At 41.0% G+C, this 26,475-nt stretch overlaps 4 protein-coding genes across 5 annotated transcripts in view; 2 read left to right on the forward strand and 2 right to left on the reverse strand.

The window, feature by feature from the left end:
* The window catches only part of LOC145490493 (polycystin-1-like), a 106,271-nt gene extending 91,765 nt beyond the window's left edge, over positions 1 to 14,506 (reverse strand). The window contains exons 1-4 of the mRNA XM_081469601.1: positions 14,425 to 14,506; positions 6,626 to 7,309; positions 5,364 to 5,530; positions 2,253 to 4,551 (exon numbers count right to left, since the gene is read on the reverse strand). Of these exons, the coding sequence (XP_081325727.1) occupies positions 2,253 to 4,551; positions 5,364 to 5,530; positions 6,626 to 7,309; positions 14,425 to 14,506 (3,232 nt within the window). The remainder of the gene's footprint in view (positions 1 to 2,252; positions 4,552 to 5,363; positions 5,531 to 6,625; positions 7,310 to 14,424) is intronic.
* Positions 684 to 1,792, forward strand: LOC145491200 (beta-4C adrenergic receptor-like). The gene has a single exon (XM_081470351.1). It carries the CDS (start codon positions 786 to 788, stop codon positions 1,710 to 1,712), a length of 927 nt encoding a protein of 308 aa, XP_081326477.1. The 5' UTR covers positions 684 to 785; the 3' UTR covers positions 1,713 to 1,792.
* A 150-nt stretch (positions 14,507 to 14,656) lies between the features above and the next one.
* On the forward strand, positions 14,657 to 17,229 carry LOC145490377 (uncharacterized). Of its 2 annotated transcripts, XM_081469501.1 has the most exons (3): positions 14,657 to 14,727; positions 16,366 to 16,592; positions 17,149 to 17,229. In XM_081469501.1, exons 2-3 carry the CDS (start codon positions 16,376 to 16,378, stop codon positions 17,220 to 17,222), a joined length of 291 nt encoding a protein of 96 aa, XP_081325627.1. In that variant the 5' UTR covers positions 14,657 to 14,727; positions 16,366 to 16,375; the 3' UTR covers positions 17,223 to 17,229. The 2 variants fall into 2 exon arrangements, with proteins under 2 accessions (XP_081325627.1, XP_081325626.1); XM_081469500.1 differs by lacking the exon at positions 14,657 to 14,727 and having other exon boundaries at positions 16,169 to 16,592.
* Positions 17,230 to 17,337: 108 nt separating this feature from the next.
* Positions 17,338 to 26,475, reverse strand: part of LOC145490494 (polycystin-1-like protein 2) — a 39,837-nt gene continuing 30,699 nt past the window's right edge. Inside the window, exons 14-19 of the mRNA XM_081469602.1 lie at positions 25,499 to 26,071; positions 24,683 to 24,913; positions 21,810 to 23,498; positions 20,069 to 20,310; positions 19,691 to 19,708; positions 17,338 to 19,600 (exon numbers count right to left, since the gene is read on the reverse strand). Of these exons, the coding sequence (XP_081325728.1) occupies positions 18,073 to 19,600; positions 19,691 to 19,708; positions 20,069 to 20,310; positions 21,810 to 23,498; positions 24,683 to 24,913; positions 25,499 to 26,071 (4,281 nt within the window). The 3' untranslated portion in view covers positions 17,338 to 18,072. The remainder of the gene's footprint in view (positions 19,601 to 19,690; positions 19,709 to 20,068; positions 20,311 to 21,809; positions 23,499 to 24,682; positions 24,914 to 25,498; positions 26,072 to 26,475) is intronic.

Here is a 26,475-nt window from a genome sequence, read left to right on the forward strand (position 1 = left end):
TTCCCAGCAGTTACATATATCCTGGGATACGTGAGTTTACTTCGGTTTTCGTTTGTTTATTAAATTTCCCGCTCTCCACTATCTAAAGCTCGAGAATATCTTAAAAGAAAAAAACAGATCAAAAGTAATTTTTTGACGCAAAGAAGAGGGGAAACTACCTCTGAAGCACTTTTTTTACAAGTTTACGCCGGATCTTCGCGAAAAGGAAATAAACCTTTTTTTAGTACATCAGGTGGTGTTCTTTATCTCATCAAAAAAACCTTCCGTGAAAAGCGCTCTGTATATAACTTGTAAATGTGTTCTCTTGTTGCAGTCCCATCACTCCAGAGCGTTATGGCACAGCTATCAGTTTCAGGTTTAGTCTTACTCAAAAATGAATATTCACAGACGCACCGCGTGTTCAATTTAACATCGGTCGAACGGTTATTGACGTCGGGCAGATGGTTTCATAGGAGTTTTAGCCTATTTAGTATTCAGTCTTATCTTATTCCATTCTCCTCGTGTCTTTCAAAAGATTGCTTAAGAAGTTTGGTTTTTTCAGCATTGACTTTGGCGTAGTTTTCATCGTATTTTTTAGCAGACAACACTGGAAAAGAAATTGACTCCTGTAATTTTACACTTCGTCTCAGATCATCTACAAAATGTAGATTTTTGTCATGAAGCCCTGAACTTGAGGCAGGTGATTTAGCTTGATGGTCGATTGCTAAGGACGTAAACTATTCAGAACCTTATGAAACATTTTGTATAACAGCTCGAAGTGACTTGAAAAAACTTGAGTCGACATTATGAACAAACCATGTGAAGTATTGCTGCGGTATTTTCCCTCAGTCTCCAAAGTTGAAGATCTCCATTCAACCTACTTCGCTAATTGTGTCTTCAACAGTTTTCTGTCCTATACCGCCATCATGTTAAACATTGTAACAATCCACGCCATAAGAAAAACGCCGTCGTTGCCGAGGACTTTAAAAACATTGCTCCTGAGTCTTGCTGTTTCTGATGTTGGTGTTGGTTTATTGGTCCAGCCATTTTACACCTCACTTTTGGTGAAGTGGTTGCAAAACAATGGCAGCTGTGCAAGCTATGTGGCGTTTCACATCATCCAGTGCTTGTTTTCCGGAGCGTCGTTTTCCAGTGTTGTAGCTATAAGTGTAGACAGGTTTTTAGTTATTCATCTTCATCTCAGATACCAGGAACTTGTGACTCGCAAGCGTGTTGTTGCTGTGGTGATCTTAATATGGGTGTTAAGTGCATTTCTTTCTTCATTATTTTTGTGGCATCCATCCGAGGTCCACTGCATTATCTTCTGCATTTGTGGAGCTGCTGGTCTCCTGCTCACAACAGCGGCTTACAGAAAAATTTACTTCGCAGTACGACACCATCGGAGCCAAATAAGACTCCTTCAAGTACAGCAAGTAGCAGAGAATGAAGAAATGTCAAACTTTGCTGGTCGCATTAAATATGCAGTCGGTATATTCTATGTGTATCTTGTGTTTGTGTTTTGTTTTTTACCGCACTTGATCTGTATGGTCGCCGTTCAAATTTACGGTCCGAGTATGGCTTTGAAGAGATTTTATCTTTTCTCGATGACTCTCGTATTTCTTAATTCATCTTTGAATCCTGTAATTTACTGCTGGAAGATGAGGCACATTCGAAGCGCTATCATGAACATACTGAGGAACATGCCTTGGCTCAGAAATCGCGCATCACGCTAAACTCAGGACCGGCCAAGTTCTCCGTGTCACGATTCCCGCCATACATTGAGTTTTGCCACAACAAACGTTTTTAATTTCTGTTTACTACTTGTAGTACCACGCGCTGGATGATAACGAAACCCGTGTAACGCAAAATAGAGCGATTTTCAATCGCCAAAGTAATCACTCTAGCCAATCAAAACTCGAAGTAATTACTTGTAGCTGACGCAAAGCGCGGGAAAACGAGTGCGAGTGAGTCACGTTTGGTTTTGGTTTTACTTCTGATTGGATGAAAAAGAGGCGCGAGTTTTTTAAGCCAATCGTGTGTAGTGATTTAAAACCAATTACCAATTACCAGTTACCAATTACAATGAAAACCGTTCTATGTGTGTGTAGTTATACACAACTAAAGAACACGTCTTAAAATGTATCGATCAAGCTTATTTAAAATATGCCTGGTCACTCAGTTCATTGGTTGTTTTATGACTAGAAAAAATAAAATCTAGTTTTACTCACATTGTTGTTGTTTACTTCATAATAAAAACTAAGTTTTTTACTCACCAGTTTCGTCACCATATTCCACAGAGTACGTGACATTGGTCCCTTGCAAAATCTCAAATTTCACGTGTAGAACATTTGATGATTTCACAGCCAAATCTCTGATAAGTAAGCCTTCGATACGTTGTTGAACTGTCACGTGACCATCTAAGACCACGTGATCAACTGTAGAGGAGATATTCACGGTGATGAAATATTGACCTGGCTCGGTAAAGGTGTGTGTTACAATGGAACTAGCTTCCTCTAAATTTGATTTACCGTCCCAGTTCCACCTAAAGCGGAAGAGGTTTGGCCTCTCCACGTGATCAACGGAGAAGGTGATTGCGTGACCAACAAGTCCAACAGAAGCGTGACGAAGTTCAGCGTTTTTCAACGACGGAATCTTATTCATAATACTAGCTGTAGAGTTTGACTTGGTAGTACTGGTAGGCAGGATGGATATTACTGTCCCTTTTACGTGATTAGAGTGTTTCGCAACGTTTCTGCTGGACCTGGAAGATAAATGCTCTGTGATAGCCGATGAAGACTTGAACATAGTGGACGACTGGAAGAGTGGAATGGACGGTGACGCAGTTACGCGAGGTTCACGCGTGGAGAGCCAATACACGAAAAACTGACTCGTCTTTGTACCCGAAGACACTCCGTTACTGACATTTACTGTAACATTGGCTAGGCCTGTGTTGAGAAACTGATGCTGGATTTTTTTTTTCTCGCTGTACACGGAAACACGAGTGTCGCCTTCGGAAACAGTCCACGTAAAGCTTGCACTGTCCCCACGAAGCAACCGAACTTCGAAGGCGCACTTCGTCCCTACCTCGATTCTCGAGGGGCAATCGGAAGTCATGTTGATTCCTGTTATGCTGTAAAGTGCTTTTACAGAAATAACAGTATTTAAGTCTGGATAATTTTTTGCCTTGCATGTTACTTTCTGTTTTAAGAAGGGATATCTCTTGAATTTCCTGTATATAATCACTGGACCTGTGCTACTGTTACGGATCCCACCCGAATGCAATGTTAAAACAGGATCTTGGACTATGTTTGTTCCATTTTTTCCGCTCACCCCCTGCTGCGCGAAGAACGAGTCCGGTGTCCCCCCGGACCAGTTGACTTGGCAAGTTACTTTCACCGGCACATTAGATGGAACTTTCAGGGGGACGTCAATGGACAGCGGATTAGCAATAACTTGCACAGAATAATCCACAGACACACTGGAAATGTTATTGTAGCAGTATAGAGTGAAGTTCCTAAATCCAACGGGAGTGAATCCACGAAAAATGGTTTCACCGATTTTCTTTTTGCTGCAGTCGTCTTTTTTCCTGGGTGGTTGTTTAAAAACCCAAGTGCAGCCGACATCAGTACCCCGTGTCACGCTGGAATTGAAACACGTTTGAGCGTTGTTGTAAGCAAACTCTCCGTTACACATATTTGCCTTTAGACCCTTGATTGGCTGGCGTACGAAAAGGTTAAGGGTGCGGCGCTCTTTGGAGACAAGGTTGTATGCGGTTACCACGAGCGGAATATATCCGGTAAAACGATACAAAAAGCTGTACTGGAAAACTCCACCTTCAGTAGTGGTGTTGTTTTTGAGGTAAGGTGATTGTAATTCGGCAGTTAAACTTGAGTTGGGAACGTACCATTCGCACGAAACGTTAGTGCCCTGTGTTACATTTGCAGTGAAGACTTCTGTCGAGTTCACTTCAATATATATCTGTCGCTGTGTGTCTAGTTGTGCAATCGCATTTTGTACTGCGATAAAAGATCGAAAGGTGAGAGCTTTGCTGTCGTTGTATGAGCTTAGAGCGTTATGGAAAGTCGACGTCAGGGAATGCAGCCCAACGGATGTCGAACACCAAAAAGCGAGTTCGGCTTTAACTTCAGCAGAGCTGTGTAATTTTACGCGAAAAGAGATGTTCGAGGTTATACCATTCTTGATATCCAAGTTGGACATATCCTGCGCCGGAAAAAAATAACCACCTATATCTTGCCCAGCGGTAATTGTCTGAATGACAGCACCGGAAGTGTTTCTATAAAATCCTAGTATGTCTCCTTCACGTGTAATAAACCTCTGCTCTTGCGGTATGACTATCAAGTTATATCCCACGGTAAGATTGGTGTCAATGCTGTACACTTTGGAATAACTACTGATAGTACGCCCGCAAGACACGATGGATAGTTTCGGCCGGTAAATTAATTTGATGCATACTTGATTACAGTCACCGTTAGCTGGAGTCCAGTCCCCACAAGACGAGTGCTGATAGCGGCTTCCTTTACATTTCGTCAAATTCAAAATTGCCCTGTAAATCTATGAAAAAAAGGCTAATTAGATCAAACTAAGCAGCTCCGTTACACCAGAGATGCGTTAAGATTGAGGAAAACCCTGCTGGCGAAGCTTAGATGTAACGAATGCTAGGGTCACCGTTTTGTACATACGAACTCCCCAGTGATGTACCCCACCCTGTAAGTTTTGGGACGAAGCAAATTTCACTCTATCGGGGGTACAAGACCAGAATCGTTGATTTGAAACGTCTTTTATCTTACGTAGCTTTCGTTCGAGCACCATCTCGGTTGATCCCCTTCCTCTCTTTTAATAGGGTGTCTTAATCTTGGATGACACCTTCCCTGGTTCATTCCTTCTTTCATACTGCGACTGCGCCCACTGAGTAAAAGTCATTTTCTTCGCAGTCATCATGTCATTTTCTCCGCAGCTGGCAAAAATAAAGACAATGCTAAAGTTGCTTTGCCCTCATCTAATACTTAACTCGAGATTTCTGCGTTTAATTTGATGAAGGACAACATATTTTGTTCAAAATAACTCAACTATTTTCCTACCTGGCGACACTTGACGATCTACAAGTGAATCGTCGGACTAGACGCAGATGACCAATTTTTGGCGACAAATTAAACGGTTGGAGACACAAAATGTTTCACATCTTTCACTATTTACAATCTGATGTGGGTTTTTGAATTATAAATTCCTTTTCGTGAATGACTACACCACCACTGCCAACATTTTGTGCAAGAAAACGAAGTTATTAGAGGTTACTGGGAACGAATCAGCTTTCTGCCTCCTGCTAAAATCAAAAGTAGTTCGTGTGGAGAGAAACACGTCCTCACCTGCAACTGAATGCGACCAGGAGACTCAGCATATACTTCCCAGGCCTCCACTGTGGCCTCCGTTATAAACTGGAGAGAAGGAAGTAAATACGCTCCAGATTCATTCTTCGCAGCTGATTGGTTGGTTATTGGAACCCCTGTGCTCCCTATTACCAATCGTGGCACGTCTAGGAGGTGAAAAGAAAAATATAAGTGGTACATGTATTCTTACACTTGCTCTGTTGCAACATATCCAAATATTTCTCAGGGTCCCTAGACTCCATAGTTTTAGTCGAATGGCTGCTTCAACTTCAACAGAAAGAAAAAAGAAAGACGCTATTGTTTCATTCCTTGAAAAAACAGATCAACATCGAAGCAATGTACATTATTTCCTCTCAATTTACAGTAACAGGTGAACAGTTACTTTTTAATGTTTACAGTATACCTTTTCGGTTGATAAATATTAAATAGAGTATGGGGGTCAAGTAAACTATTTGGTTTTCTAATTGGCCCCCATCTAGAAAACAAAGTTAATGATGAGGTTACCAACTGACAAATGCACGGTCAAAACTGAGACGAGAGTTTTAAACACTACACTGCCCCTTCCAATCACTGATAAGGTTCTTATAATACAGCAGTTTTTATTTAAGTGTCAAAAAGTAATAGGTTTTGCATCAACTATGCTACACGATTAGCTTAGAAAACTCGCGCCACTTTTTCATCCAATCAGAAGTCAAACCAAAACCAATTGCAACTCACTCGCACTCGTTTTCCCGCGCTTTGCGTCAGCTACATGTAATTACTTCAAGTTTTGATTGGTTCTCTGGATTGTCTGTGTCCTTTGTGATTGGCTAGAGTGACTACTTTGGGTTTGGTTTTATGACAGTCAATTGAAAACCGCTCTACCAAACTAGACATCGGTCTTCTCTCCCAAAGCGTTCAGCAAACAACCTATTATTCCCCCTAAACTATGTTTACACAAAGTCAGGAGTACAGCAGCTAGTGGCATAGTTAAAGATACAGACCAATGGTACCTCCTTCCTTTTTGCTCAAATAATAAGACCCAAATTAAACGACCGATAAATTTCCCCCCTCACTCTCTTAGCCTTCACTCCACACCCTCCCTTTTTAAGCAAAAAGAAGCCCGTTCTAGCGTTCTCACCCCATCCCCGCCCTGTTTGGGTACATTTGTCCACGTCACTGTCTATATTGTTTATAAGTTTATGAGTATAATGAAATTATTCTTCAAGGGGTGTTACACCACGTACTTATTGAAAACATACCTGGAACTAAGAGCGACACGTTTTGGCCTGTATTGTACATTGCTATCGAAGCTGTGATGTCACTTCCTCTCAGACCATTCAATTTGCACACAACTGTATGGTTTGGCTTTATGGCGGAGCACGACACGTTAGCTACTTTGGCTCGGGATAATATCCGAATCCTGCGGGACAATACGAAGATGGTCGAGTTGCCTCGGGATGCCACTAAAGTGATGTTAAACTCGCCAATAGCGAGATAATAGTGTCTAAGGACCCGTGTCCCGTTACTCCTTCCATCGCCAAAATCCACCGAATATACTATTGTTTGTGACGAATTCGTTGCTGTCACACTTGATGGCGTGACAAGCATGAGAGATGAAGATACTGACGGCGTTATATTGGGTGGAAATGTTGTGAATGTCAGTTCCTGATAAATTTCAACAAATTCCACCAGAAGGCAGCTGGTGTTGTATACCTCAAATCTGTTCGTGGATTTACGTGAGCCGCCACATGGATCAGTCTCGATCAGCGGAGTTACGCTGTCGTTTGCACAGTGGCAATCAGTGTCGTTGAGAACTGCAGCCAGTGGAAACATCTCATATGCGCAGGCCTCGATGCACTTATATGAGTTTATTGTACTAAGCCTTGGCTTGTAAAGATTCGATTCATTATTCTGTGTTTCATAACAACCCAAGTACAATTCGTCTGCAAAAAAGAGCTTAAAGTTCTCACTTGAGTTCTTACTAAATAGAGGACTGGCTGCCTGAAACAACTATAGGGGCTCTCTCTCCTCCGTCGAGGCCTCTTTCATGCTGCTTTGACCATGTAAGCTGGTAGTTCGGAGGCTGAAGATAGGGAATAAAGGATGTTTCCGCCCTTCTCCTCTTCTCATCGTCCCCCCGCGCCCACTCTCACTTCACTTTCCCCTCCCCTAGGAAGCCTCTGTGGAGGAGAGAGATAGGGGCTCGTGAAGCCAGGCTGCCAATTAAGGTAATATCTTTGTAGATACGCTCTGACAGGGTTTTGTGACGGCGGTAGTAACTAGAGCTGTCCGCTTACGAGAGTGTCCACTTTCAAAAGATAATGAATGGCAACAGAATACATTTGTAGAAAAAAACTATGATGTCCGATCAAATCTTAGAAACCGGCATCGCCAATATCTCACACTCCTATATGTCAGACGCCCCGATATGTCAGATGCCCCTATTTGTCAGACGCCCCTATTTGTCAGATGCCCCTAATTGTCAGATGCCCCTATATGTCAGATGCCCCTATATGTCATGTGCCCCTATATGTCAGACGCCCCTATATGTCAGACGCCCCTATCTGTCAGACGCCCCTATTTGTCAGATGCCCCTATATGTCAGATGCCCCTATATGTCATGTGCCCCTATTTGTCAGATGCCCCTATATGTCAGACGCCCGTATATGTCAGATGCCCCTATTTGTTAGATCCCCCTATATGTCAGAAGACCCTATTTGCCAGATGCCCCTAGATGTCAGATGCCCCTATTTGTCATGTGCCCCTATATATCAGGTACGTGAAGTATACAAGAGAAATGCCGAAACATTAATATATGCTGTTTGCCGTAAATGGGAATTATTAATATCTCCAATCTTACCTCTCTAAATACGTGCACGTAAAACAAAACTTGAGAGCCTGGCATAAGAGACGGTTAATTTATATCTGTTTACACTTCAACCACGCGTATTTTGATGGCAGTTGAGCGTGACACGGAGTTACGATCGCGTTTGTAGAAAAATATATAACTATCTCAAGTTATTTAGCCTTTTTAGAAGTTAGAGCATTAGGAAAAGTGCTTAATTGTAAATGCTCGTTTTTTCAATACAGATAATCAGTAGCCTAGATGCCATATTGGTTGACCACGAAAGTAATCCAACACGGCGTTTCCATACTGTGAGCTCCGAAATTTCGTGCGAAACAGTTATACGAATGTCTTAAGTCTGGGAAAACGCAAAGACCTAACACTAAGAAAAATAATGATCTTCTTTATCTATTTCTTGACTTTATCCACTGGTACTGTATTGGTGTTGTATTTATTTTTTTATTGCGTGACATTGAAAACGATCAGTATTGTGTTTACGATGCAGATTCCTTCGCAATAACGGCTGCGAAAGAGACTACGCGATAAATTAATCAATTTTGAAAGCATGAAGCATTTATGAATTCACCAAAACCTAACAGCCCAGATCCGCGCGTGGCTAAAGTTATTTGGATCAATTCTGTAACAATTTCAGAAACAGATCGCCCCATTCAAATTAAAGTTTACTGAACTTGACTCGCAATACATGTAGGAGACTTCAGCCATTTATAGATCTCTTAAGAATTACGAAATCCTGAAAAATGCTCCACATTATTCATACTGAGACTTAGAAAATTTGTGGATCTAGTGAATCTAGATTTCTTGACACCTCCATTCTTCGAACCTCAGCTCAGCAAACCGATTTATTATTAGTCTTTTCCTTCCTCTAATAGTCGCCACTGACTAGAAGTCAAAAGCTGTCATTTTAACACAAATCATTTATTGGTAGTGTGACACATTAACCATGCAGAGGTAATGATAAACTTTTGGTATTTTGATATAGCGCCCCTATATGTCGGACGCCCCTATTTGTCAGGTAGCGTTACCAACTCTAGTGGCTTGTTGACGGTTTTTAAAAAGCACTGAAAAATAAGCGGAGTTCCCTCTCAATTAGCATCTCATATTCATAGAAGTTCAGATCATAGCGACGAAGCATTGGTCAGGCAGGATCTCTGACAAACAACTTGCTTCACTTTTAAATAAATAACGTCTGTATAGCTAGCAGCGCAACATTCACCTCCCTAGACAGTGTTGACTAAATTTAAGTTGAGGACCCACCCTCTGTGCGGCTTTGGTTGGCATACGTAGACACGTGACCAGCCGCAGCCAGGGTACTTTCTCGAGGGAGGAAGAGAGAGGACCTGGGAACGAGGTTGGAGTTTCTCACGCAACCTTTGGCGTGACAAAGTTTTGACGAATGACGCAACAAGTGCGTTGACAATGCCAGGTGCTGGAAATGCCTGACTTGCAAAAAATTTTGGACGTGAAAATGTCGGACACTGTGATGAAACATAGCTAAACTAAATTTACGCCTACAAAACGCGACTTTATCTATGAAAATGATAGTTTTACAGCACCCTCAAGGTTCTACGATTCTGCCGGTTTTCATGTGACGTCATCAATTTCCAAAATGAGAAATTACCAATCCTTGTGAAGTTTTAGTTTCATCAGATGTAAGACCCTCTAATAACTTGACGTTTTGCAACGTTTAAGCCCGACAGGGTTCCTCATTAAGTAATGAAGCACGTCGGATTTCCAAGTTTAAGCGTTGCGTGACATTAAAATGGCGGCTCGATAACGCTGTCGAGTAAGTCAAAAGATGAGTTATTGCTCAAGTTTTTACTAACTAAACAGTTCTTGCCCTAGACAAAGTACTAATTTCAATGTATCGGAGCTCTAGAGTAATAACGTTTCGTTTCAATGGCAAAACTCAATGACAAATGTTTCTGTTACTTTGCGGCCGCCATGTTTGTGTCCCTCGGAGGGGCACAAACATGGCGACACCATACAAAGCTCTATAAATTTGAGTGAAACACTTTTCCGAATAACGCGCGGATGGAAAACCGTACAGACTTAAAACTTGGCGATGTTATTTATCTATCAATCATCTTTCATATCTCAGCTTCTTGACTTAATTTATGGAATGGTTACGATTTTTATTTTTGATGGCGTGACACTGCAAACCAGCCATACACCAACGAGAAAATAACACAAATTCTATCAAGCCGTCGCGTATCTCAAGATCTCTCAGCAGTGTCTCAAGTAAAGTTCGCTCCATAAAGGAAACTAAGAGCTTTGGAGCTACTTCAAAATTTTATATTGTACTGTAAATATTTCGGACGCTTAAAAATTTCGGACGGTTTTATTTTCAGACACTGTTTTTGCCAGCAATTAAAATCGTCCGAAAATTTTTGCTAGACTGTTCACAGCCCTCTATTTTCTCGTATTTTTATTCGATCGTTGAACGCGCGGATAGGATCGCGAGAGAACTGGACGCCAGTGCCAGACGGAAGACTTGACTGGGTGGGGGGTGGGGATCTCTATTTCTTCTTGCTCGCTTCGCTCGCAAACCCCACCCCCATCCCCCCGCGTGAAGTAAAAGAATGCCAAAGCCGGGGAACACTGTCACGCTCGGTGCAGCGTTATGAACTAGTTACCTTTTTTACAGCGGAACAGCCAGTGGAGACGTGGAAAAGTAGGTCAATGGAATAAGATAATTATAAACGTATAGACCCTATTCAAAAATGGCTGCTTATTTATAAGCCTCGTTTTTTTAGTTGATAATTTAAAAGCATTATTACTCTCAAACGAGTTCAGGGAGGCTAATTTAAATGCATTTTCAATGTTCAAAACGTTACAAAAAGAATTTTTGTTTCACCAGCCAATAGTTCTTCGGTAGGCATATTAATAACAATAGCTGACGTCACTGATATCTTTGTTATTGGTATTCTTGTACCGCTGACAATGGATGATGCTTCTTCTGAAACATGTTTATGAATTTCATATGCATTGTGTGGTTTGTGAAAGCATTATATACAAAAGTCTATTTTAGTTCATCCTTAATTTTCAAGGATTTATCCACTGTGTTTTTTTATTTCAACTCAAATAAATTTCTAAAGCCTTAGCTTGTTTTGGTTTTTGTCTGGTGCTATACTCCTTACTGAGATCAAACTCTAACAAGGAGACCCAAATCGCGATAAATATTTTTATGACTACATAGCTGAGAATGAATGTACCTTCCATGTTTGCGCTGCATTTTATAAATGAGTTAAGACACGATGTGTCTTTGAGGGAGATGTCGTCTTTGTTTATCCTCTATTTTCATTTCATTTCATTACAATGCACTTAAAAAGTAAAAAAAAAAAAAGAAACATTTCTTCATTATTAAAATGCTTTGTTTTCCTCTAAATATATTTCCGAATGATATACATCATTATCCATCATCGTTGTCATTGCCATTATCATTGTTCAAAAATATTCTGAGTTCAGTTACAATTGTTCAGATTCTCTCTGCATATTGGGTCAAGGCACGATAAATTTTCTCTTGGTCAAGGTTAGCGTACTTTAAGACAAGTAGCAGTTTTGGCGGGAACTGCACATCATCACCACTCATCACGCCAGATGTTTGACCACTTCGTGTCAAAAGAGAAGCCGTCATCTTGATTCTCAATGTCGTTTATCACATCGATGTGACATTCCAGCCTGTCAAGAACTTGTTCATCTTGTGTTTCTGTGCGCAAGCCCTTCTACTTGTTCGTTCCTGGAGTCGTCGTTCCTTACAGCCAAAGCTTGAGGAAACGAGCGACCCGGGACGCTGCTGGAGAGTTCCGTTACAGACTGGATTTTGACTGGTTTTAAAAACAATGGAAATGAGTGGAGGTGAAAAATCAGCGGCTTGCTTGAGCCACGTATGTCAATTCAAACAGAAGTCTGACATTTTCGATTCGGACGATCCTGCACCTTTAGTGAGTTTTGAACCTATATCCTATAAGATGAGGCTCGCCACGATCCCAGTTTGATAGAATTTGTAAATTTTATCAATAGCACGGGGAAGGTTTCCATAATAATAAATCAGAAACTGCAATGGACCGCATACGATAAACGCTGCCAACGCAGGATCTACAAGAGATCTGAGCATGGTACTGGCCATGCGGTTGAATGTTTAAATGTCTAGGCGGGCCTTGTCCAGCCACATTTATTCTTTTGCTTTTCGAGACACCAATCTTGACACTTTGTCTCCTTGCGCCCCGAAACACGTGATGTGGAAACGCGTGTTTCGGGGCGCAAGTGAGTTCAAAGTACGGAACTTGATATAGTGCACGGGTCATTTTTGCAATTTATGTACGTTGGCTTTTGGACTGGCGTTACATATCTTCGCTACACAGTGCTGACGAGCCCCAAGAAGGGCGAAACAGCTGTCCACTGTTGCGATCCTACTTTATCGGTTCTTGTCATGTTGGTGTCTTGAAACGTTTTTCACGCAGTATCAGCCTTGCAGTCTATTGCTTATCCATAATAATATTCAGAAGTTAACTCTAACTCTACGTAAGAATCTCTTTCCCATTCATGTAATTGACAGGATCACTACGAAGGATCTCAGCAGGAGCGCGCAATAAACAAATCGAAAATAAAAAAGTCCGAAGGGCCTCAGGTTTACTTCAAGATTCCTTACATATGGCGATTTTCGGTCACAGCACAGACTGGTCAAAACTCGCCAACTCCTTTACATTTTTAAGCCCATTAACATCAAACTCGTCTTCACGAAGGTGAAAGATTCATTCCCCCAATATGCTCCAAACGCACAAACGCTCTTGGTATATCTACTGCATTTTTTAACACTTATCTAGAAATAACTTGAGAGAAATAACTTGGCAAACAGGTTAATATGGGATATTATCCCTCTTACAGTTCATCTTCCCTTCATCGGATATTGGCTAATTACCTCTTGACTGTTCACCTTACATTTAACGGCTGTTTGACGTGTTTTAAAGAGGTCTGTGGTAGCCATATTCTACGGAAGACGGATGTTACTATGGTTAATGTAAAAAATGTTGGTCCCAGTCTCTGCTAAAAGCAAGTGAAATTCGCTAGGGGCAACGCCGCAAGACCTTCACAGCATAAAGAATTAAAGCAGCAAAAATTAAACAACACGGAAAAAATTCAACTTCGCATTATCTGGGTAGCTCACTGGCATCGTGAGAGGCCAGCCGTGGAACAAAAGATGTAAAACTCCTTCCAGTGATTGCCGGGGTGAGATATTCACATGTTGCTGTATGTACATGGGGAAAAATGCAATAAAAATATTCAAATAATCTAATGCAAACGAGATCATAAAACTAAGCTTAAAATGTAGATTTGCCCGTTTTTTAAAAGAAAAGAAGCAAGAGAAAATGAGTATTAAACATTTAATGGTAGTGTATTGAATTGGAGAACTCCAGATAAAATATATTTGTTTAGAAAAATTATAAATTGAAAATATTCCAATTTGGATTTAAAGTACTTGTGAAAAGATTACTGTTCAAAACCCAACTATGTAAGTAAGTCTATCATCGGGCCTGACAACCAATCAGTGCTCGGAATACTGCTAACACGGAAATTGACTACCAATCGGGATTTTCTGGAAGAGTATTTTGATGATTTTCACTCTTCTATCGAAGCTATGACACAAAACGCACAAACAAACAAAGACCTCAAATAGATCGAAACACATAGAATATGTAGATAGGTATGGTGATAGGTATGGGAAATCCTTGTAGTACACCCCTTGAGAAGGTTTGAACCAGTTCGTAGTGAAACCATTGTTGATTACTGCACTTTCGATAGCATTCGCTAAGCCAAATCGCTTTGGATTTCTGTCCTTTAACCTCGGACCAGTTAGCTCTCCAAAATCTCCAACTATTGTTAAGACGTTCCGGCAGTCAAATCGGCGCAAAATAGATTTGCATCATTCTCGAATTGACTTAACGTAACTTCGTCTCCCTTTTCATGTTCCTTCTCTACTTGCATTGGATCTTGTCCGATTTTGTTCGATAATATTTCCGTCGATAAGATAGATAGGTGTGGCGATAACACTGCACTTTCGATAACACCCTCCAAGCCAAATCGCTTTGGAATTTTTTCTATTTATCCACGGACCAGTTAACTCTCAAAGTCTCCAACTGTTTTCAAGACATTCTTAACGGCGGTCAAATCCCCACAGAATTGACTTAAACGTACCTTCATTTACAAATACTTTGATTCCTTCCCTGCTTGGATCTTGTCCGATTTTGTTCGATAAGATAACGGGGTATGGTGCCATGGCGATAAGGGGTGTCCTTGTAGTAAACCTCTAGAAGGCTTGAACCAGTTGGCAATGAAACCATTGTTGATCCCTGCACTTTCGATACTTGTGTAAAAGGTACTTATGAGACTGGGCCTTCAAGTTCCAGAGTTAAAGGTATCTAGAATCCTCATCGTGAAGGACCATTGAAGAGAGTCAAAGGCTTTTCGGAAGTCCAGTCAGTGAAAATAAGAAAGCGGGTAGGTTTTGCGATTTTGCGTGTTCCATGCCATATATGATATGATATTCCATATCAGTAATGAATCTGATATTTTACCCTATTATATTTTTCCCTTAATGAATTCTGCAGTTTGATCAGTATGTACTACATTTGGCTGAAGCGATGGTTTTAGGCTTTTGGTTATAGTCATAGTTGATTTCTTTTAGTCCCCATTGACAAGAGTCACCAGTTCGAGCAGCGAGCCACCTTCTTTTGTAATTAAAGTTAGGATCCCTCTTCGCGGGGAGATGGCAAATTTATTTGCGTCATAAGCGTCATTGGCACTCCCAAATAGGTCCTACCCCAATCATTGGAAACAAGACGTTTATAAAATTCAGAGGTAAATCCATCTTGGCCGGCAGTTTTATCAACCTGAAAATGTTCTGAAACTGTAGTTTACATTCCAAGAAAGTTAATGATCCTTTAAATGAATTCTATTCCTGTCCTCATCTGCGAGTTAAGATATTGATAAGTGTTCAATATAACCATCGAGGTCATATAATAGTGTATTACTTTCAGATGAGTAGATTCCTTAAGTGATAATACTTTTCAATAGTGTCTAGGATCAGTTTGTCACTATTTGTTATTGGATCGTCTTCCATTCCAGTTCTGTGCTGGTATTTTGCTTGCAGTTCTTCTTTTCGAGGGGCATTCTCCGGAGGGGGAGGGTACTTTGGGAATTTCTGGGTAGGGATGTGCCGCTGGGACCCTGGAACCCTTAGCCTAAACCAGAGCTAGTTCAGCTGAATTTTGCTACCCTATACTAGAGTAAACTCCCTAAATCCCCCCATCTATCGACACTGTGGAGGCTTATTTACGTAAATTTAAACTTACCGATTTGATTTTTTTATATTTTTGAGTGGCAATTCCTGGTTTCCTTAAAATCTTCAACCAACTGGTCAGTTTCGCGAAAAATGATACCCTATTCTAGACCCAAATGCTTTGATTTATATACCCTATCCTAGAGTAAACTGCTTGAAAACCATACCCTTCACAGCGGCACATAACTATATAGCCCATATATGACAGTACCCTCCCCCCCGGGGGCATTCTCCATTCCCCGATTATCATGACATTACATACTTGTGGTTTCACTATAGTTAGTATCATCCGAGCTAAAATCTCTATCAAAAGAATTAGTTTGGAAACATTAGTGAATTTATTTTTGGTATGTAACATGCACAAAATTACTCGTAACTTCAATCTTAAAGTGATAACAAGATCTGAAGGAAATTTGAGGGGGAGCAAAGCTAAGATTGGCCATTTTTGTGGTCGGTGAGTCGTGAGAAACCCATCTGTAAATCATGAATGACATGTACTCCGTGAGAAGTGTCAGTCTCCAAGAATCCTGAAAACAAATTTTGAGTCATCGAACATAAAATTGAGTTTCCAAGACTCCCCCTTTTCTTCACTCCATCCCCTTCTCTGGGCCCATAAAGCTTGCAAAAAAAAATCAAACGCGTAATTCATAATAAAAAGCAGACTCTGATGGAGTAATGAGAGAAGTGCTTCTCGGATTGAAAGTCTTGAGTTTGTCAACAACAATTTCAAACATTTTGGAAGCGATTCGTTGCCATGAAAATGTCTACAATTGCGTCACGCTTGTTACTTTTTGCAGACTACTCGAGATGGCGTTCATGTTCAAACTGGTGTCTGTGCTTATCGTATTAAGCATTTTCTCTGACGTCACTAGTCCGGGAGGCCGTTGGTTTAACTCAAATCGACATGCTGGCGATATCAGGTTCATGCAATCCCCCTCGTTGATTTTTCCCGGCGCTAATGCTAAGGCCCTTGACCCCTTGCTCACTGCAGTCGTCAAAGCGGTAGTTAAAGAAATTTTATCAGGTGAGAAGAAGGATAAAGGTGGTTAGTGAATTATATAGTTCAGTATTTGTTTGTAAAATTCGCACAGTGAGACTGACATCTTACGCTTGCGTTGTTTTGCAGAGGACGGCAAAGAAATGTAGATAGATTTATAACGCACGTGCACAGCCATGGTTCTCCTCATTAAATCTTTTGTTACTGGGCCTGAGACGGACGGCGACATGGAATCTATACGTTTCAAAAAAATGTTAATGACGTTATCTATACGTCTGTCCTTCAATTGATCATAAATAAGAACCAATCAAAAGGCGAGAATAATTTGACTTATGATATAAAACGCTATTCGGATTCTCGCGTAAACCTTTCTCGTTTATCTCAATTTTCCCGAAAATAGAAATTTGTAGGAGCTGTTTAGAGTAGATTGTGCCAGGAATAAATACTACTTATATCAGTATAAGCCCAAACAAAAATTAATCTGAGGATCATTCAGGCCAGTCAGTTTGAATGAATCATAATCATTTTTAAATAACACTGAACATTTTAGATAAATGATGTATTTTGATTTGTCTGATTTCAGACCAGGACGATGAAGACGACGGAAACCAACCCAACAATGATCAAAACCCATTTGGCAATGATCGAAACTGGTAAATCCGGCAAGGATCAAGATCTTTTCAGCGAGGACTGAATGGATAGTCCACCGTCTCTCTGTATTTGGACTTTTGTGAAATAACTTTAAAAACAATGAAATATGAAAATAAGAAAATTAATTGTAACCTGTATTGAAAGCTGTTTTGTTCGAATTGTTGGGAAAATAGGACAAAAATTAAACAAACCTCTCTTTATTTGTATAATCCCTTTGAGGTTACATGGGTGTTTTTGACAAGTTTGATTGGACGAAGAAAGCCCTGGAAACGATTGATTACTTCCCTGTTTTAGGTGTAATGTTTTACCAAATCACAGGCATGCCCTGTATTTCAGAAGAAATATTTTTTCCCCTTTACTTATGGTCTATGCATTTTTCCAGTTCGTCATAGAGTTACCATATTGACGATATTCTGGGCATTCCAAGTGCCATTCTTTGTTCGTCTTAATGGACACTTTTGTTTGGGCATTTGTTTTCTTTGAAAAAAGGGCTTTGTCCAGAATTTTCATAAGATTACTTCTGCTGAGCCGAAAGCAAATCTGTCAGAGCGTTTATCTGAGTTCGATTATGCAGCACACAAACAATACTGAACACGGGTCAAATTAAAATTGCAGCATTTATAGAGACAAAATTTTTCCATTCACGACTGCCAAACTCAGCAGCGTCACTCGCAGTTTCCTTTGTACTGAAGAATAATATGCAAGACGCTTTTATGAAAATCGGTTATCACAAAAACGATTATTAGATTCTATATGACCTATATTCATATTCGCCGAAGATAACTGCATACTGCATACGTATACCATTTATTATATTACTGAGGGCTACCTGGAAGAATAGAAGCATTACTTTACATTACAAGAAATGCTCTACGGTCTTCACTTTCTTTGCAGAACTGAGGTGGATCCTCCGTGATACATAGCAACAAAGCATGTCATCTTCATTCTCAATATCGTTTATCACATCGATGTAACACTCCAGTCTGTCTAGGGCTTGTTCAAGTTTTTCAGCCATCTTGTGTTTCTCCCTTTTGCTTGGGTGCTTGTATATCGCCTTATTTGTGTATTGGAACTTTGAGTCAGCGGTCTTGTTCAGTGCGCGTATACCCAAGAAATCCTTGAAGCGTTTCGTGATGAAATCCAACATTTCAAATTCGTTTTGCATTTTGTCGTTCTGCTGTTTTACGACTTCAAAAGACTCAATTATGATGGCAATGAAAACATTAAGAAACAGGAAATTTGTCACGATTATGTAAAGAAAGAATGTCATTGCTCCAAGAACCCTATACGAGTTAATCCTCATCTCTTGATAGCTAAACTTGCCAAGGAGGACACTGAGAAGTTTTTGCATGGTGCTGAACAACGAGCTGAAGGAATCGTGGCTGCTTCCTAGCAAAAAGTGGTAAATCTGCGAGAATGCTAGAAAGTTAATACTGAACACTAGAAGGTATTGCAAGAGTTCCCCACTAGCTTGTTTCAAAGTACATGAGAGGAGGAAGATTCGTCGGTTGAATCGGAACATCTTGATGAATTTGATGCACGTCACAAACACCGTGACTCCGAGCACGCTCTCAAACATTAGCTGCCAAGTTGAAACGTGTTGGAAACTAATAAACTTGGTTGGATCTTTATGGTAAAGGTTAATTGTCCATTTTCTCAATCCCAAACAGATGAAGTAATACGCTATTGCAATCCAGCAGAGTATTAAAACAGTTAGGTCCATAAGATTCCACACCTCTGCGAAGTACATTCTTCGCGTTTTGTAAAGCTTCTTCGCCTCGCGGTACGTGAAATACAGAATAAAAGCAAAAAACAAAACCTCACAGGCGAGAACAAACAATTGAAAATCACCGACATAACGATACAGGCGATAGGCTATGACCTCAGAATGCGGAAAAACACCTCCTGTTGGAAAGGTCTCCATTACGAACGTTACAGCGCAGAAAAGGTTGCTATTTGGATTATACAAGGTGAATTCCATGAACAGACTTCGTGTATAGTGGTCCAACCAGAGTTTATCCCTCGCATCCTTGACCTGTCGTAAAGCTTTGTAGTAAATGTGAGACAGTTCCAACACATACCCACCACCAGAGTACGTTGCTATGCCGCCTATGTAGGGGTAGCCATCCAGTTCGCTCGCAGCGCTGTAGTGCCAGGGACCTGGTGATAACGAAGTTTGTGTTTGATGACTGGAGTCGTTTATTAGCGATTCCCAGCGCGTGGAGTATGCTTGCTTGTCCTCTGACGTTATGCCGTATTCTGCGACGCACCTTAAAAAGAAATCCTTGGCTACAGGTGCCACAGAACAGGAATCTAAAAGTAAGAAAAGAAAGATGGGTAAAAAATGATCCAGTGGCAGAATATCAAACACACATGGGACTAGTCTGGCATTAGTTCAACTTTTCACTTTTCGTCGCTGACCGTGATCGCAACGTAAAAGCCAATACTGAGAACTGTGTTATCACTTATGTCACAGGCCACGGCGATTCTTGCTGCAAGGGTTCGGTGAAAAAGCAAGGAAAATCGCTTGTTCTTTGTCTCAACTATATAACGGTTTATCTATGGCTCTCTAGTCTAACCCTGGTCATCTCTCTGTCACGCAACGTCCGGAGAGGGGGTTCCGCTCTCTCGACTTTGCGTGACAGAGAAAAGGCCAGAACTGGACTATTGGCTCTCAATAAAGGATTATATCTCAGTGACCCGGTGTTCTCCAAAACAAAGGTAGGAACTCACTGCTCAGCAATCAGCTCTGCTAGAATTGTAGATACTCGAGTTTTACAATCCTGCAAAGTGGCTTGCAATATATTACCCTGAGCAGAAGTAACAAGGTTCGATCTAAATGAGATTGAGACTAAAAATAAGACTTAACAGGTATCAAGGTAACGAGCTTGGTCAATTTTTGTGTTGATTGTAGTGTACTTTTCCCACCTTTCTTCACTCTGTGTTGTCGGAGACGAGCCACGCCCACCACCAGCCCGCTCTCTCCTTCCATGAATTTCGGCGCTTTTCCTGTGTAGAAGTATGATGGCAGATTGTACAGACTTGGTAACAGAGCGTTCTCTGTCCAGTCCCACATGTCTCTTTGTCGAATGATCTACACGGGGAAGAGAGCAATAATTTAACACATCAAACAGTTCACCTTAAGAAAACTGCATTCATAGCAGCTGAGTGTTTTGGCGAATGACCAGTATAATTGACACGTCTTTCATTGGTAAAAGCTTCTTTCTCTCCTCTATCATGATGTGTTTGAAGAGTGTAATGTGAAATGACAAGTCCATAATAGCGGAGTTCCATACCCATATAGGAAAGTGAGGGAAACCCAGGCATTGATTTTCTCATGGTTATCATGGCTAGCGGTATTGCTCGTGGGCGCGTACGCACGCGGCGTCGACGACGACGGAGTAGCGCAAGGTGGCGGCCATATTCCAGCTAATATATAGATTTAGCGAAGCCTAAAAGCGGAACTCCTGAGCCGGGTTGTTCAAAGCTCGATTAACATAACCCAGGATATGCGAGAATTTTGATTGGAGTTTTATAAGTTTGCTGAGGTTTTCTGTATAGATAAATAGATAGATAAATCGTGTATTAAACTCACAACTTGCAGCTATAAGCTGAATTACTAGTGTTATATACTACATGTTTAAAAATTCAAACTATAAAAATTCCTAACTATACATAAAAAAATTATATAATAATAAAATATATCAAACTAGTATAAAATTCTATTTACAATTGTTTATTTGCATAGTGCATTATATTATGAAAGTATTTCTAAACCTCTTTGTTTTTACATTCGGGATTGAAAACATATGCCTAGTCCTGAAATTATATCTCTCACTGTCATTGCGCGCGGGCAGCAGGCCAGCTAGTTTGTGCTGGTCATTACTCTCTACAATTTGTTTAAACAGAATGCTACATAATTCCTCACGTCTATGAAAGAGTGTTTTTAAACCCGCATCTTCCAGAGCCTTGCAATACGAAACCTCTGGGAATAGGATCCTTAAGACTCTTTTCTGAACCCTCTCTATTTGGTCGGACAAATAGCCTGGCAAGCTAGAGTGGAAAGCCTGGCATGCATATTCTAGAACGGAACGTATGCATGCACAATAAAATTGAATTGAATATTGTTTGACCTTCTGCTTTGAGTCATCAAACTCAAAACAGAAGGCCAAATAATATACAGGAAACCTCGCCGCAAAGTTGCCAAATTCATATCAAAATTCTCGCTTATCCTAGGTTGGCTTAATCGAGCTTTGAGCAACCTCCGCTTTTAGGCTTGGCTAAATCCATGTATTATAGTTCCTTTAAAGAGCATACCCTTCTGCTTGTAGGATCTCTAAACAAGTTTACATATTTGCTTGTCTTTTTATAAGAGAAAGGGCTTTTAGTTCTCATCGTTTGGTCGATAGGTTTTTAAAACTAGAACGATAGACCAAAATCCCTGCAGTATTATATGATTTCAGACTATTCCGGCCGCTCTTCGCTAGTATATATATGTAAGTTAGCTCGTGAAAAACATTGTATTTATAATGTTAAAAATGTTCTTACCCTCGAAGAATTAAGGGACCTTCGCCAAAATTTATAAAAATTTACCTGAGAGTATCTGTCGGGGAAGAAACCTCTCTGTTTCCCGCTAAAGTTTTGACGTAGTAAAACCTTTGCAACGGCGTCGTTTTGACGAAATGCATCTCGATCACGAAATCCGTAGGCGATGAGAAGAACAAGAAAAGTGAATACCAGGAAGGTTCCTAAATCGAGTAAGATGGTATGCATTGTACGCTCTTTTTGAGCCCTGTCCCGGGCGTGCCGGAGAGCATCCTCTGTCGGCACCTCGACAGGAGGGGCCTTGGGGTGCTCCTCGAAGTCGTCTTCCGAGTGCTGAAGCTGATTTTGCAACCAGTGCTCATCAGATGTAAGTCGTGATGGTGACGAAAGGGCAATTTTGTTCCGTTTCTTAAAAATGTAAGCGAAAAAGGTGGCTAAGGCCAAAACCTTGAGCGGTTGACTGACAAAGATGTCCTGCGTGAGTGAGAAAAACATGGATAAAAGCCACTGTGAGGACTTTTTTAGACCGAACTCGATACCGTACAGTAATGTGACAGTGGCGGCGGTGAGGGACGTCACTGTAACCAGAAACCAGCCAACATACACAAACCACCAAGGAAGTCCTTTTGCACGAGACGTGTCTTCCTCACCGGCAGTATTAAATGTGTTCTCATGATCTCTAGTCGGTGATCCTGATAAAGAGTCGCTTGGAAGCAAAGATCTGATATCGTTAGTGGAATCCGTGGTGGCACCAGCTCCCAGAGAGACTGAAAATGACGGCATAAGACCAAAACGCATCGTAGGTGACAGACTGATTTTATCTCGAGAGTTTGGAGATTCTCCAGGAGACCCTTTATGTACATTTTGGTACTGACTGGTTGGGAAGCTGGTACCGAAATTACAACTGTCACGTGATCTGAACTTAACCAGAGTAATTTCAGTGTGTGTGGACAAGGAACGAGGTCTTATTTTCATGTTGAACAGGCCAAGTTTTGGCACTGGCCGTGGACGACAATGTCTGAAGATCTGCACCAGAAGCAAATTTATCGGAAACACAACAAGACTGCTGCAGATTCCAATAGAGACTTGCTCCCAGGAAAATTCAAACGGACCCAACTCGACTGCAGTGTAACGACCTTTATCAGCCTCGTACCACAAGGCGTTGGCCATCATAGTACACAGAAGAAGGGACAAACAGCAAGACACGCGCTGCACCCTCGTGAAAGGGGACTGTGGGGGCCTCCAAACAACCGAGAACCAAAGGTGCGAGTCTGTCAGGTCCTTGTACGCTTTCGTCAAAAACAAGCGTCGAAATTCTTTCAACTCCGCGTTGCTCGCCACTGGAAATATCCTGTCTATCATACCATCGCCTTCGTCCACCGCCAGCCAAGACTCGCACACGAAGTACCAGACTCCATCGGTGTCAATCTCACGAATAGATATCTGCTTCACGAACCAAGCCGGGTCCTTACCGAAGTTATCGTGCCATACTCGGATGTACATGAGCTCTCCGAGAGTTTCCGAAGTCGTCACGAGAAAGGAGTCAGTGCTTCCGCGAGCCAATGCCATTCGCCGACTGTTCTTGAGAAGATATGGATGACTTTCACCACGTTCTCCTGTTATTGTCATGGCAACGTTGGCAGTTGTACCAGCATGTCTGCGCATACCAGTGCTGATGACGACCTCGTAGGCATGAGCGTCTCCTGCCCTGTTGCTTGGGCTTACAGTTAATCCTGTCTGTATAAAAAAATGCAGCAAAGATATACACAAATGACTGAGTATAATAAAGTTGTCTGACTAGGAGATGCATTAACACTTTATGTAACACGCCTTTTTATAATGTTTTTTTTCCTTTCGGTTGCCAATTGAAAGACAGAAAAAATTCAGTTATTCTTATAGTGGTTAAACTTCATAATTTACGACGAACCTAAACCTCTTCAGAGTTCTCTGTTATTTTTTCTGGGAAATTTTTCCCGCAAACTTTAACTCGGTTTCAGGGATTGAAACAAATACATTGAGATCTGAACTCTGATTGTAAACCTCTCATCAGTTAGGATTTTTATTTGGAATCGAATTCGCACACTGTTTTTCGCGTCATCGCGTTTGCATCATTTTAAATCAGAGTTGACAGAGGATAATTTTTTGACATGTATTCCTTTGTTTTCAAAATTTTGGATCGTGTATTTCCGCTAGTCTTCCAAAAGGGATCAAACAATCAGAAGCTCTGTTTATAACTCAGACCTCCAACGTTTCGCATCCACATTCGTAATCCGTGAATCGGACACCGAGTCTATCGGTCCTGATATCCTGCGATGTCTACTCACATCGGCCCTGACATCCTGCGATATCTACTCACTGACCCGATTTGACTGCCAGATTTTTGGCCGAATTTCGGTACGCTGAAATACTCGATCGTATATTTCTGATATGATTTGGTGTCATGTCAAACTTGTTTGGTCTCGCCATGGGTCTTTCCGCTCGACTGCGTCTCACAAATACGAAATGATGGCTCGACCAAACTTCCTAGACATCCTGCCTAAGCGTACCAAAAGGGTATACGATTATGATAAATATAGAAAAACACTGAAACTAACGCGGCGGATACACTGGACGCCTCCCTCCCTTACCTCTGAGGGTGGCAAAAGGACAAGAGATCATCCCCATTAAACCTAATAAACGGCTGGCGCGGCAAGATGTGAAGTGCAACCTAGCACGGATGAGGTTGCTCTCGCCCAAGTCCTGTTTTAATCCTGTTTAATTTTGTTATGTAACAAAGGAATTGGAGAACATCGGGAAGACATGGACTGAGACCAAAAAGATCGACTGAGGGAAACGGAAAATGTTTGAGCGCTATGGTCAAGGCCCTTCTCCTGAGGCAAAGAGGATTAAGTCAAATAAGTGTGTTTATCCTCTATCGATACCTTATTTCTATCTTTTCGATCCTCTCGGCGCGCCCAAACGATGACCATTAAGTACAGACCAAATGTAACACAGAGTACGGAGAGGACTGGCGCATAGTTGGACGGGTCTTTTATCCTCTTGAGAATGATATCCAGGTGAAGTTTGTTTGGAGGAACAAACACGCGGCTACCGAACCACGTCAAGTGGTTACACCGGCACTCGACGCGCTCTAAAGTGGTTAGTGGACCAACCTAATAAGACAAAAAACGGGCAATACTGTCAGTGTAGAAAGGCTTATCACTGGGTGTATGTTACAATTGTTTCGCGTTTGCTAACTGTAGTGATTGATTAAGAAAACGTATCCAGCGTTAACTGATCAAACGTTTGGTTATTTACCAAAATGTTGTCTCCTCATTCAATCAGAAAACTTCCTCAGTGATTTTCCTGCGTATTTCACAGCGCTTGCCACAAATTACCCGCTAATTAATTACTAGTTATTCCTCCATTTTAATGGCGTATAGCTCTTTTACCGTCGCATTGTAATGTTACACAGTTGATAAACAGCCATGTTGTAAAGAATTAATAATATTCAAGCCATTGACAAGCTCTTATTGATACAAAAAATTCAACGACTCTGAAACGCACAAATCACCGAGTGATTTATGCGTCACAGGATTAAGGATTCTCCTCAATAATTATGGTTTGCATCAAGTTGCAAAGACAACGACGTTGTTGCAATAACCGAAGCATGTACGTGTTGCCATTGATTGGAGAAAAGGAATCGATAATTGTTGGGATTGTTAATTAAACGAAGTTCTGTCAAAAACGACAGTCACCTCACAACCATCTGCCCTCCACGCTTGCATCCTTTCGTTCCAATAGTAACATCCAATAGCCTTCACTGACACTGCATAATGGATTTCATTTCGCGTTGATGTACCGTTGGTTAGATTACTTGCTTCCGCTAATTTCACTCCGAGGTACAACCCTTCCGAATTATTTAAATACTCTCTCGATATCAGCTTCTTTAAAGTGCTGTTACACAAAGTGAGATTCCATCGGAGATCAAAGTTGTTAGCGGTCGGTTTTGAGTTTCTCCTCAAAAGTAAAATTAGTTCTTGTCCAGTATTCATTGCCCCGGAGCAGCTAACTGTGAAATAAAATGAGTTATCTCCCCCGGATTCGATCTTGAAAACTGTGATATTCATTTCTGAATCGATGACACCTGTCATGTTATCGAGATCGTCGTTCTCTGATTGGTTGAGCGACAGGAATATGGACACAGGCTCTGTAAGGTTCCGGATTTCGATTTCCTTCCCAGAAGTCTCCAAAAGCTCTAAGGTTGAGACTGGGGTGTCAATAGGAATCGCATCGTTTGAAATGAACGGGGTCTGGGACATAGTTATCACCTGCAACGACAGAAAGAAACATTAAATTGCATCTCTAATTCTTATTTCATTTATTTATTTATTTATTTATTTATTTATTTCACGTCGCTCTCTAGAGATGGATATCCTTTCCTCTAGTTAAAAGGTTGATAAAAAGTATAAATGGATGCGATCGATAGCTGAAAAGTTATAAAATTCTCACTATGAGTTAGAGACTGAATATATTTATGAGTAATTCAGATTGTGACTACAGTTTATTAAAACAATGATAGCTTCTTGTGCTCAGTTCAGGTAATTACAAAGCTTTCCTATAGAATTGTGAATCAGTTTGAGCGCAAATTCAGTGCGAAAAATATGAAGTAAGGTCTCTTTAAGCTAATATTATCTATTATGATATTTGTTGCTAAGTTTCGTCAGAATTGTTA

This window comes from Orbicella franksi, chromosome 6 (genome assembly GCF_964199315.1).
Source record: "Orbicella franksi chromosome 6, jaOrbFran1.1, whole genome shotgun sequence".
Classification (NCBI taxonomy): Eukaryota; Metazoa; Cnidaria; class Anthozoa; order Scleractinia; family Merulinidae; genus Orbicella; species Orbicella franksi.